The sequence below is a fragment of the Pelophylax lessonae genome, assembly GCF_965119305.1.
Source record: "Pelophylax lessonae genome assembly, chromosome: 6".
NCBI classification, from domain to species: domain Eukaryota; kingdom Metazoa; phylum Chordata; class Amphibia; order Anura; family Ranidae; genus Pelophylax; species Pelophylax lessonae.
Genome location: NC_138773.1, coordinates 136,395,817 through 136,409,758, shown reverse-complemented (window position 1 = coordinate 136,409,758; position 13,942 = coordinate 136,395,817). Strand labels below are relative to the sequence as shown.

Sequence of the window (13,942 nt, the reverse complement as noted above, 5' to 3'; positions counted from 1 at the left end):
ACCTCTGTCGGCCTCTGACATGGCTGGTTTATGCTGTCAGTTACCTTGGTGGAGGCCGAAGTGCTGAGAGGGCTTCCCTTGCAGCTCGGTGCGGATCACCCCTGGTGGTGAAACAGGAGATGACACGTCCCAAGGAGCACTGGATGCGGATGGATCCCAGATGGATGGATGGTGATTCAGGACCGCTTCCAGGAGATCTATAGATGCTCAGGGAAAAGAGACAAAGGTTAATGCCAGGCCGAGGGTCATACACAGATAATCAGTCCGAGGAGATGAAGGTACAGAGGGCCGTACAAGAGAGAGAGTCCGTGGGATCCAAGCCAAGGTCGGTACACAGGAGATCCAGCAGAGGTGCCTTTTAGAGTAAGGGGTGGTCAGGCAAGCCGAAGTCAAACGAAGGAGAGATGCAGGTAAGTCAAAGGAGCTAGCTGGGTCAAACAGGAACAACAGGCAATCGAACAGGTCACGGGTACAGGAGCTGATGATAAACCAGCACTGAAGCACAGCCAGAGAGTGTCTTGTATAGGGCCAGGGCTGGGGAGATGGGCGTGGTGACACACCTGCTCTGCATCCAGCGTTCTATTGTTGCTGAATGCTGATTCCTTTCCTGACACTAAGTGAAAAAGTCCAAATTGAGCCCAAAGTGTCAATATTTTGTGTGGCCGCCATTATTTTCCAGCACTGCCTTAACCCTATTGGGCATGGAGTTCACCAGAGCTTCACAGGTTGCCATTACTGGTGTGTTGAGTAATTTTGAGGGGACAGGAAATTTACAGTGTTATTCAAGCTGTACACTCACAACTTTACATCGTAGCAAAGTGTAATTTCTTCAGTTGTCACATGAAAAGATATAATAAAATATTTGCAAATATGTGAGGGGTGTAATCACTTTTGTGAGATACTGTAGACCATACATGGACATATACATGTCTGTATATGGACAATGACGTCACTGGGTGACTTTGCTCCCGTTTAGTTTAGCGGAGGGGGGTAAAGCGGAGTGTCAGTCGGCAGGAGGTAATAAACCGAGCAGTCAGGTGTCAAGAGTTTTTTTTTTCCCTTTGTGGGTCGGCCATAGTTCATCTTCATACTCATTTACATGGGGAGGAGGGGGCGGTATCTGGGGGCTTCCAGATTTCAAAAAGTCACCCTTTCACCCCCAGAACCACTGGACCAGGGTTGTGGGGAAGAGGCCCATGTTTTCCTCAAAATGGGGTGCTTCATGCTTTTGATTTTTTTTTTTTGGGGGGGGGCTGCACGCTCGCCCCTACTCCCCTTTTCTGGCCTGCTAGGCTACTTGCTCATTTCTCTATCGTCCATCGACAGATGCAGCTTCATCTCCATGAGCTGAGTGGGTTATGCTGCCACCTGCAGGAGTAGTCTAGGCAGTACGTTAGTACAAAACTTTTATCCTATACATGCCCACGGGGCTGTCCCTCCAGGCATAACCCGTACTGCCACAGCCCAGCACATCAGTTTGTTTCCTGCCTAGAGAAGGAATAGGACCTAGGTTTCCTGCTGGGACTCTGGTCTCAGTTTTTTTTTTTATTCTTTACAGAATATTTATTTTTGTTTCTCTTTACTCACTTGCTAGCTAGTGTTCAGGGAAGAATTTTCCTGGTGATCTACAAGCAACGATGCCAGCTGGGGCTTTGCACTGGATAATCTAGATCCTTATGGTCCCCCCAGTCTGGACTATGAGCGTGAGCAGGTTATAGTCCCGTCCTAGGCCTAGCCACGATGGTGCCCATTTTCCAGATGGGGACGATTCTGCGCTGGGACGCGATGACCTGGAACGCCCTGAGTCGCAGCGTACCGCTCGGCTGGCAGCACCCCAACTTCGGGTGGGAGGCAGTCTGCCCAGAGCGGAGCCCACCCGGTCCATGGTATGGTTAGTAAATGTGCCCCCCCTTGCTCCTGCTGGCCTTGGGGGGATGTGGGCCCTCTCCTGGGGATAATGGGATTTGTGCCTCCCAAGAGATCCCCCTGGCCTGTTCGGTCTGTGTGTCCTAACCTTCCCCCCTTCCCTGTCCCTGCTGTTGCTGTGTGTCTGGAGCACCTGACACCCTGGGGGAGGGGGATGTGACATGGTACCTTGGGCTTGCTGATACCTGTTGTGGTTCCTGAGGCCTTCATGTGTCTGTTCCTGGCCGCATGGCTCACGTGGGTGCCGCCATCTTAAGTGTTGGGCAATGTGAATTTTTCCCCATAGACTTCTATGGGGCAGCCATTTTCCCAGAGGCTTCCTATTGATATGTATGGGTATCCATCTTTGTGTAGCCCCTGCGCTATGCTGAGCAGCTTGACCCCAGGCGACATCACTTCCTGTGCTTTTGTTTCTTTCTACTAGCCGAGGTCACTTCCTGCCTTCTCCCCATACTGCTGAAAGAATCAGGAGGACGGTTTGTCTGAGGTGGTACAATACTTGGGGGTCCCTGTGGGCATACTCGTGCACATTCTGCTGTCAGTTTAGTTTAAAGGGGTTCCCTGCAGACCGTTGCGATCAGTGGTGGGTGCCGGGATCGGCACTCTTAAAGCAACAGTACTCCGGTTTTTGCTACTTGCAATATGGAGTCCCAAACTGTGCAATCACCCTCAGACCCACTCTGTGCGACTCCTGGACAGTCCAGATCGCAGTCGCTGGCCATTTTTTCAGCAGCCCTGGAAAGCCTGGCGACTAAAGTTTAATTAGTCATGAAAAAGGTCGATAGCCGAAAACGGCCGCTGCCTTCTCCATCTATGGAGGTGTCCTCTAAATCAGAGACTGATGTGGTCCCCCCCAGATGCACCCCTACCTGAGGGGTCGCTGTCCTCGCAGTCAGATGGTGAAGAGGACCTGTCCTCTTTAGCTGCAGCACGGGAATGTCCTTTAGTGGAAATCCTGATTATTTCAGTACGGGACACTTTAAAATTGGCTGATGAGCCCACGCTGGCAGGGACGCTGATGGCTTTTGGCTCCCAAAGGTCTCCTAAGACTGACAGTTTTCCCTTGTCCCCACACTTTTCACGATATTGTGAATGACCAATGGCAGCGCACTAAGCACGTTTTAGTGGTGCCAAAATGCTTTAAACGCTGATACCCCTTTGCTGAAAAGGTTTCCAACCATTGGACAGTCCCCCAAAGTGGACCATCCTGTTTCCAGAATAAACAAATCTACCCTTGTGCCTGTAGGGGATTCACCGGTCTTTACGAATCCAGTGGACAGGCCAGTTAAATCCCTTTCCCGCCATCTTCACGTGCTGGCGGGTTCCATTTTGAAACCGGTTTTTGTGTCTGTGTTAGTCTCAGACGGAATGGATTAGGGGTTTGCAGGAGACTTTATACTCCAAGTCTGTTCCCCTGGAATAGCTGGAACTGTTGGACCAGGTGATCCAGGTTCTAGTGTTCCTGTGTGATGCGTCTACGGATGCGGCTCCCCTGGTGGCCAGGGTTTCGGCCGTGGGCATTGTTTTAAGGCGCATGGTTTGGCTGAAGTGCTGGTCGGCTGATCAAGCTTCTAAGAAAGCTTGAGGCGTCCTCAGTTGAAGTCCACGTGACGAAACACGTCAGGACGCACTTACGTTGCTACCTAGGAGACCGAGGGGGTTACCAGCTGATGTTCCGGAACTCGCTTCAAGCCGCGGTCTGTCACATCCCTGTGTAAGGAGGCGTTTCAGCTCGCGGACGGCGGGCAGCGGTACACCCGGTCCCTGACTATTTTATATGCCTTTGCAAGTTTTATTAAATGTAAGCAGATTTATTGAGGGGGTTCAGGGTGTTATATATTTAAATAAAGCCAAAGCAATATTACACTATCCTCTGTTCCCTGTTGTCTGCTTGCATTTTACTGGCTGTGATATGGTGCCTGACCCTGAGTTGGAGGAAGAAGCTAAAGGTGTCTTGGAATCAATGGAGGCGGCTCGATATCTGGGGGCAAGGGCTCATGCAGCTGATGCATACAGGCTCAGATTAATGTGAGATGTGGTGAGTGTCCATTACTAAGGGGAGCACGGAAGGTGTGATGAAGGCTGCTGATCCTCTGTTAAGGAACACGGGTGTCCTTTAGCCAAGGAGACTGCACCTTGAAACGTTTTCCTGTTTAAAGACTGGACATACTTAATTTTAACCATTCATGTTATGTGGATAGTAATATCATGAATCATTATCATGCTATCACACAGTATGATTAAGCGCCGAGTGTTCTATGCCGTACTATGACTTTTATACTGTGATTTGCATTTACACATTTTTTAATATAGAGTTTCTGTTTACAGTGGCTGCTAGTGTATACATTAGGGTTACACATAATTTTATTGCAATATATATACTATTTTAAGACTATGAATATTTATATATTTATAATTATATATTCAGAACGTGAGCGCTGGATGGGTGTATGCAGTTTATCTTCAGACACCTTTTTTAAAAAGCTTCTAAGAAAGCCTTAGCTGATCTCCCCTCTCTGGGTGAATGTTTGTTTGGTTACTCATTGGATGAGTTGATCAAGGGGCTGACTGGCAGGAAGAGTACTCCTTCTTCCTCAATCCTCCAAGGGTAAGATTCCCTGCACTAAGTGGGGTCCCTCTTTTTCTGCTCAATGTTTTTTCGTGCCTCCGGGGCGCAAGAAAAAGGTAAGCCGTTCAGAGCTTCTGGAGGAGCTAAAAAGCATTGGGGCAAACCCAACGCCAGTCATTCCGGTGCTGCTGACAAGTCCGCTTCAGCATGAAGGGGTGCCCTCCCTCGTCTCAGGGGTGGGGGGGGACATCTGTGCTTCTTTCAGGAACCCTGGACTTCCTTCATTCAGGACGAGTGGGTTCGAAGACTGATTTGCTCTGGGTACAAGATTGAATTCTGGTCCCGGTCAAGGGATAGGTTTATTCAGTCAAATCTTCACCTGTCTCCGGAGCGTTTGAAGGATCTGCGGGAGGCTGTGCCAAATCTCCTGGCTCAAGGGGTGATTGTGCTGGTTCCTCTGCAGGAACGCTCTCAAGGTTTCTATTCAAACCTGTCACGGTGCCCAGAAAGAAGGGCAAGGTGGGTCCAATCCTGGAACTCAAGGCTCTGAACCGCTTTGTGCAGGTGCAGAAGTTTCGAATGGAGTCCATTCGGTCATTGGTGGCATCATTGAATAAGGGGGATTTTCTGGCCTCCATTGATCTCAAAGATGCGTATCTCCACGTCCCAATATTTGAGGGACATCAGCGTTTCCTCTGCTTTGCGGTGGCAGAGGAGCACTTTCAGTTTGTGGCATTACCCTTTGGTCTCGCCTCGGCTCCCAGGGTTTTACTAAGGTCCTAGCCCCTGTGCTGGCCTTTTTGCGTCGACAAGGTATTTCCATCATGGGATATCTGGATGATCTCCTGTTGCGAGCAGTCTCCCATTTTAATCTGCTGGACAACGTCTCTATCACCATTAAGACCCTTCAAGACTTCGGGTGGACGATCTTTTTAAAAAGATCTGCCCTGAAGCCGTTCGTATGGGTCACTTATCTGTGGCTGATCCTCGACACTGCTCTAGTGAGGGTTTTCCTTCCCTTGGACAAGCTTCAGAAGTTGCAAAGGGCGGTCTGGTTGCTGATGGAGACCGATCAGTCCTCCTTGCGGGCCTACATGAAAGCCCTGGGTCTAATGGTATGTCTGTATATTAAGAACAGTATACAGGTAAATATGAGGAATGATATTAATAATGGAGCTATGGACGAGGCAGAATCCCTATGGGTAGAGCTTCAAAGGGAAGGCACGGTGGGGAAGGTAATATTGGGCGTATGCTATAGGCCACCCAACCAGAGGGAGGAGGGGGGAGGCGGACCTCATTTTACAGATAGGATTGGTAGCAAGGATGGGAAATGTCATTATAATGGGGGACTTTAATTATCCAGATATAGACTGGGCAGAAGGAACCGCGCATTCAGCCAAGGCTCGGCAGTTCCTAAATGTTTTGCAGGACAATTTCATGGGTCAGATGGTGAATGCACCGACAAGAAACAATGCGGTACTTGACCTACTGATTACAAACAATACAGACCTGCTCACGGATATAGAAATACGGGGCAACTTAGGAAACAGTGACCATAGGTCAATAAGTTTCAGTATTAATTGCAGTAATAGGAAGCAGAGGGGTAATATAAGGACGCTGAATTTCAAAAGAGCCAATTTCCCAAAACTGCACTCGCTGCTAGAAAATATCAATTGGGATAGAACCCTGGGAACAAAGAACACGGAGGAAAAATGGGAGTGCTTCAAGAGCATACTTAACAAGGGGATTGACCAGTGCATTCCAAAGGGAAATAAATTTAAAAGAGCAAAACTAAACCCTGGGTGGCTAAACTCCAACATAAAAATGCATATTAGTGCTAAAGAAAAGGCCTTCAAAAAATACAAGACTGAGGGGTCATTGGCAGCATTTAAACATTACAAAGAGTGTAATAAGAGATGTAAAGATGAAATCAGGGCGGCTAAAATAGAACACGAGAGACATATAGCGGAGGAGAGTAAAAAGAACCCCAAGAAGTTCTTTAAGTATATAAACAGTAAGAAAGCGAGGCCAGAACACATTGGCCCCATAAAAGATGACAAAGGAAATATGGCCACTGAGGACAGAGAAAAGGTGGAAGTGTTAAATAATTTCTTCTCTTCAGTCTTCACAAAAGAATCAGGGGGGCTAAACGAACTTAGCTTGTAAGGCCGAACTTAACAACACACCTCAGGAAATACCGCCATGGCTAACAGAAGATAGACTTAGAACTAAACTAGAGAAACTTAACATAAATAAATCACCGGGACCGGATGGCTTGCACCCGAGGGTTCTTAAGGAGCTCAGCCAGGTGATTGCCAGACCATTATTCTTGATCTTTAAGGATAGTTTACAGACGGGTATGGTGCCAGCTGATTGGAAAAAAGCCAACGTGGTACCAATATTTAAAAAGGGGCCGAGATGTATCCCGGGTAACTATAGGCCGGTCAGCCTAACATCTGTAGTCTGCAAGATTTTGGAGGGGATGTTAAGGGACCACATACAAGACTTTAGTAATGAAAACTGTATTATTAGTAGTAATCAGCATGGATTCATGAAAAATCGTTCTTGCCAAACCAATCTATTAACCTTCTATGATAAAGTGAGCTGCCACCTAGATAAAGGTAAGCCTGTGGATGTGGTGTATCTGGACTTTGCAAAGGCCTTTGACACCGTTCCCCACAAACGCTTACTGTACAAACTAAGGAAGGTAGGTATGGACCATAAGGTGAGTACCTGGATAGAGAACTGGCTCCAGGGGAGATGATTAATGGGGAGAACTCAGATTGGGCGGGTGTGGAAAGTGGGGTCCCCCAGGGTTCTGTCCTGGGACCAATCCTGTTTAATTTATTCATAAATGATCTAGAGGAGGGGATATCTAGTACAATCTCAGTATTTGCGGATGATACTAAACTAAGCATGCCAATATCTTCTATGCAGGATGTGGAAACCTTACAAACAGACATGAACAAAATAATGGGGTGGGCAACTACATGGCAGATGAGGTTTAATGTTGAAAAATGTGAAGTAATGCACTTGGGGGCCAGAAACCAGAAAGCAAGCTACTCACTAGGGGGGGAACCTCTGGGTGAGTCTAGGATGGAAAAAGACTTGGGGGTACTGGTAGACAACAGGCTTGGCAGTGGCATGCAATGCCAAGCCGCTGCAAGCAAAGCCAACAGAATACTGGGATGTATAAAAAAGGGGATACACTCCAGAAATAAAGAGATTATTCTCCCTCTCTACAAGACTCTGGTCCGGCCACATCTGGAGTATGCTGTCCAGTTCTGGGCACCGGTCCTCAGGAAGGATGTGCTGGAATTGGAAAGAGTCCAGAGAAGGGCAACAAAAATAATAAGGGGAATGGAGGACATCAGCTATGAGGAAAGACTTCAAGCACTGAACCTATTCTCTCTGGAGAAGAGACGCTTGAGAGGGTATATGATATCAATGTACAAATTCTGTACTGGCGACCCTAGCATAAGGAACAAACTATTCAGAGAAAGGAGATACAATAAGACACGTGGCCACTCACTAAAACTAGAGGAAAGGCAGTTTAACCTTAAAATGCGTAAGGGGTTCTTCACTGTAAGAGCAGTAAGGATGTGGAATTCTCTTCCACAAGCAGTTGTATCAGCAGGGAGCATTGATAGTTTCAAAAAACTATTAGATGGGCACCTTAGAGACCACAACATACAGGGGTATACAATGTACGGTTAAAAGCAAACACGCACACACATCATAGGTTGAACTGGATGGACTGATGTCTTTTTTCAACCTCACTAACTATGTAACCTTTGAAGCAGTCCTGTTTGCTCAGACCCACACGAGACAGTTGCAGAAAGAGATTCTGACACAATGGAACGGGGATCCTCGGTCACTGGACCTGAAGATTCGGTTGAGCCATCTCACGAAGTTGGCTCTCCCTTGGTGGCTCCAGTCACCTGTCCTGTGCCAGGTCAAGTCCTTCCTGCCAGTGTTTTGGACAGTGGTCACCACGGATGCCAGCCTGTCAAGCTGGGTTGGAGTGCTGGGGAAGCTCTGTGCCCAGGGGACTTGGACGACGGAAGAGTCTTCCTTGCCGATCAATATTTTGGAGCTGAAAGCGATCAAGCTCTGCCTGCTTCACTGGATGAGTCTGCTACATGGCTCTCCGGTTCGGATTCAGTCGGACAATGCCACGGCTGTGGCATACATCAATCATCAAGGGGGCACCAAGAGTGTCCTGGCGGGCAAAGAGGTGGCCGAGATTCTAGTGTGGGCGGAACACAATGTTCCAGCTCTTTACGCAGTCCACATCCCGGGTGTGGAGAATTGGCAGGCGGGTTACCTGAGCCATCAGGTGTTGGATCAAGGGGAATGATCCCTTCACCCGGAGGTGTTTTGTCTCCTGTGTGCCCGTGAGGGACTCCAGAGGTCGATCTGTTTGCGCCTCGCCTCAACAGGAAGGTTCAGCAATTTGTGGCCAGGTCTCGGGATCCTCTGGCCGATGCCACAGACGCTATGGTGGCTCCTTGGAGTCAGTATCGCCTGATCTATGCCTTTTTTCTGCTCGGAAGGCGCTCCGGTAATTCTGGTGGCACCAGACTGGCCTCGGCGGTCCTGGTAGGCAGGATTGGTAAAAATAATCGTGGATCCTCCATGGCGTCTTCCTCTGCCGGAAGATCTGCTATCTCAAGGACCCATCTGCCTTCCATCCTGATTTACAGTAGCTGGCTTTAACAGCTTGGCTGTTGAAAGCAAGGTGTTGAAGGATGGAGGTCTCTCTGATTTGGTGATTCCTACCCTTTTGAAGGCCAGGAAGTCGACACCTAGGAAGATCTATCATTGTACGTGGAAATCTACATTTCATGGTGTGAATCGCTGCAGCTGCACCCTAGCTTGTTCTCTGTAGCGAAGGTTTTGGCCTTCTTACAAAAAGGGGTTGAGCAGCACTTGGCATTGGGCACTATCAGGTGCCAGGTGTCGGCCTTGGCTATTTACTTCCAACATCCATTAGCTACGTATAGTTTGATTTGCACTTTCATTCAGGGGGTGCGTCATATGGCTCCTCTGAGGAGATCCCCGTTACCACCATGGGCTCTTAATCTGGTTTTGTCTGTTCTACAGAAGCCTCATTTTGTGAATATTCGGGACATTTCCCTGCTTCTTTTGGCACAGAAGGTTGCCTTCCTTGTGGCTATCACTTCTGCTCACAGAGTCTCTGAGTTGGCGGCGCTGTCCTGTCATTCGCCTTATTTGGTGGTCCACAGAGATAAAGTGGTCCTCCGACCTAATCCTTCTTTTCTTCCTAAGGTGGTGTCGGATTTTCACCTGAATGAAGACATTGTGTTGCCTTCCTTATGTCCTAAGCCTAAACATCCCAAAGAAGTTGCTTTGCACTCTCTGTATGTGGTTCGGGCGAACAGGGTTTATCTGACAGTTACTGAATACTTCAGGAAGGTCTCTCTCTTTGTCCTTCCGGATGGTCCTCACAAAGGTTTGGCTGAGTCTACTGCTACCATTTCAGACAGTCATTCAGGCTTATTTGATCAAGGGTCAGGTTCCTGTGAAGGCACATTCTACTAGTACCACAGGCCTCTGTGGTACAAGTTTGTAAGGCAGTGACTTAGACGTCTGTGCACATATTTACAAAATTTTACAAGGTGGATTTGTTGGCATCTTCGGATGCCTCTTTTGGCTGCAAGGTTTTGCAGGCTGCTGTCTCATAAGAGAATGTTTTTTTGTTATTCTCTTATGGGTCTTTTACCTGGGTGAGCTCCTATTGTTTTGTTGAGCTCCATGTTGCCCGGTTGGCTAGGTTTAGACTCTTGGAGTTGACGTTACTGTCTGGTTGCGTTTTTCCCACCCCTCATGCCTATACTGCTTTGGGACGTCCCACTCCGCTCATGGAGATGAGGCTGTGTCTGTCAATGGACGTTAGAGAAATTACGATTTTTGTAAGATCTTACCGTAAAATCTTTTTCTCTGATGTCCATCGACAGACGCAGCACCTGCCCCTCTGTATGGGGATGGTTTCTTTGTCTTCACTACTCGCAACTAAACTGATGTGCTGGGCTGTGGCAGTGGGGGTTATGCTTGGAGACAGCCCCGTTAAACATTTTGTACATAAAAATATTTTGTAACATAAAAATATGTTAAGTTTATACTAACGTACTGCCTAGTCCAGTGGTCCTCAACTCCGGTCCTCGGTGCCCACTAACAGGCCAGATCTTAAGTATTACCTTGGGGAGATGCAGACTAGAATACTGCAATCACTGAGCAGCAAATGGACCGAAGTTGAGGACCTCTGGCCTAGACTACTCCTGCGGGTGACAGCATAACCCAATCAGCTCACGGAGATGAGGCTGCGTCTGTCGATGGACATCAGAGAAAAAGATTTTACGGTAAGATCTTACAGAAATCTTATATTTTTCCTTTTAATATGGATGGGGGGACCTCCACGCCATTTTTTAAAACATTTTCTTAATGCTGGCTCATTTGTTTACATTCTGCTGTCAACGGGGAGGCCTGTCATGGTTGTTACAGATGCCAGCAGGCGGATGTAGAAACAGATGTAAACTGATGTAACAGATGGCACCCATGTGAATGGAACCTTAGAATTATGTGAGAATAATTTATTTGTATGCTGTAAATAAAATAGTTTTTTTATTTTTTATTTCTAGCTTCTTCTATGAAGATTGGTCATTTCTGTTTGACGAGGAACGTTCAAGCATGCTCCCTACCATGGCAGCAGGTAACTTTATCTGTATAGCATCCTAAGTTATTGTTACTAATAATTTGGGTTCACTGAACAAGACATTTGAAGGAGATGGCATTGTAACCAGGGCTTTTTTCAAGTTACCCCTTGTCTCTGCCCCCTACCCACCTCCAAGTACCGTCTCTTGATACCTCCCAGTACCAACCCTTTTAGAGAATTTAGAGCCAAGTATAATTTTGTGATGCTAAGTAATTTGTTAATGATAAGCTGCAAAATACATCTGTCATGTATCTGGTAGCAGAGTCTGATATGTGAGGAAGGCCTCTCTTACACCTCTGACTCGGGGCCCCTGATCGTGTGAATAGAAGGTGCAGGAGTGCAGAGTGGGATGAGTGCCTGTAAGTCTTACTAGCAGAACAGGTATCCATGCCAGGCAGGGTAGTCACCTTATGTCTTCAGTGAAGCAGGATGGCAGCTGGTGAGCAGCCGACCAAAGAAGACTGGTACTGGCAGTAGCAGGCAGGCGAGACATATACTGGTAGCAGACAGTGGGTAAGCAGGCACAGCCGGTAAACAGGCAGCTCCTGGCAACAGCAGGAAGAATAGTGAGTCAGGCAAGCTAGGTTATATACTGGCAAGATGGATCAGGTACAGGCAATAGCATGGTCAAGGTACAAGCTGGGTCAGGAGCCAATCAGTTGGAACAATAGCAAATGAAGCAGGCAGAAGCAGTGGTCAGGAAGCAAGTCAAGTTCAGTACAAGCAGAGTTCAGGGAGTAATCAGATGAGCCGGGTCAGTAACTGGAAACAGGATACAGATTCACAGGTTCTCAGGACACAGAAGGCTGAAGACAGAGCAGCACTAAACCTGAGCACTGGCTCAGTTTAACCACTTAAGCCCCGGAAGATTTTACCCCCTTCCTGACCAGGGCCTATTTTGTGATTCGGCACTGCTTGACTTTAACGGACAATTGCGTGGTCGTGCGACGCTGTACCTAAACAAATTTGACGTCCTTTTTTTCCCACAAACAGAGCTTTCTTTTGGTGGTATTTGATCACATGTGCGATTTTTTGATCATGCGCTATAAATAAAAAAAGAGCATAAATTTTTCAAAAATAACAATATTTTTCACATTTTTTTTATTTGAAATTTCCCTCCAAAAAAATGTAAAAATCAAAATTTTTTTAACATTTTCGACCAATTTGCTTTATGCTACATATGTTTGGTAAAAAAATTGCAAAAAGCGTATTTTGTTTGGTTTGCGCAAAAGTTATCGCGTTTACTAACAAAGGGAACGATTTTTGTTGGTTTTTTTTTTTTTTAACGCGTAATGGCGGTGATCTGCGTTTTTTTCTTTTTTTGGCGGTACTGCGACATTACGGTGGACAGATCGGACCCTTTTTTGACACTTTTGGGGTTACCAGTGACATTACTACAGTAATCAGTGCTATACATATGCACTGTTACTGTAAAATGACACTGGCAGTGAAGGGGTTAACTTTTTTTCAGAGGGAGGGGTTAAGTGTGTCCCTAGGGGCGTGATTCTAACTGTGATTGGCTGTGGCTTGAGGTGTAGGAACAGTGATCAACGGTCCTACATAGTAGAACCATATGATCACTATTCCTACACAGGGGAGAAGGACAAGCGGCTTGTTTACATTAGCCGTCTGCCTTTCTCCTGCTCTAACGGACGATCGTGAATGACCGGCGGACATCGGGTCCGCCGGTTACACGCGCGGGGGGGTCCGTGACCGCGCGGGAGCAGGAACGCGCCTCTGGGGGGTGCGCGCTCGCTCCCTAGACCCTCACAGGCTAACGACGTAGTACTACGTCGCTTTGCCTGTGAGGGGCTGACCGCCGCAGTAAATAGTCGTGCAGCGGTCGGCAAGCGGTTAAATAGCCCATTTGGCACCTCTGTCATGGGTGCACGTTTGTGCCCACATGCGCATAAGTATTAGCATGTGCCCAATTCCTACATCTATAAGAAGAAATGTGGATTAGCCTGTGAAGATGCACAGAAGTCCGCCCAGAGAAGCTATCTTGTCCATTGGCATACCCACCCTGACAATATCCCTTGCAACTAGCAACAATACATCCCCCTTTCAACATTCGTTCCCCCCACATATACCAAATACGTGCCAAAAGATGACCCACATTCTAAAATTACTATGAAGAGAGGCTATGTGGACTTTAATGTACTGTACAAGGACATCAACACAGAAGTAAATCTTAAAAAATATTTTTTTATTACAGCCATTTGATAAAACACATATAAAAGCAAGGGCGCGTGCCAGAGTAAGGCACAATGAACACTCTCTATTAGCTGAATAATAGTTTAGTGAAGGCAAAAGGCTGATACTTATACCCTATTACATTACATATATCCAAATATTTTCTCTAGACATGTTTCACAGAAGGATCCGCTTTATTCAGGAGTTTTATAAAGCGGGTAGACTAATCTATAGCGAAATAACAGTCATGACGGAAATATAATAAAAAAGGATAATGAGTTTGATCATAGAAATTTACAGGAGCTATACAAACTCTTACCCCCCACCCATGGAATGATTACATGCGCAGCATCATGTAACACATCTGTCCCATCGGTTCTGGGAACACTATAGAGGGGAATATACAGGTCCTTCTCAAAAAATTAGCATATTGTGATAAAGTTCATTATTTTCTGTAATGTACTGATAAACATTAGACTTTCATATATTTTAGATTCATTACACACAACTGAAGTAGT

At 46.8% G+C, this 13,942-nt stretch overlaps 1 protein-coding gene across 1 annotated transcript in view; it reads left to right on the top strand.

The window, feature by feature from the left end:
- The window catches only part of SNX29 (sorting nexin 29), a gene marked incomplete at its 3' end in the record, with an annotated part of 1,499,164 nt that overhangs the window by 235,383 nt on the left and 1,249,839 nt on the right, over positions 1–13,942 (top strand). The window contains exon 5 of the mRNA XM_082261720.1: positions 11,158–11,228. Coding sequence (XP_082117846.1) covers positions 11,158–11,228 — 71 coding nt within the window. The remainder of the gene's footprint in view (positions 1–11,157; positions 11,229–13,942) is intronic.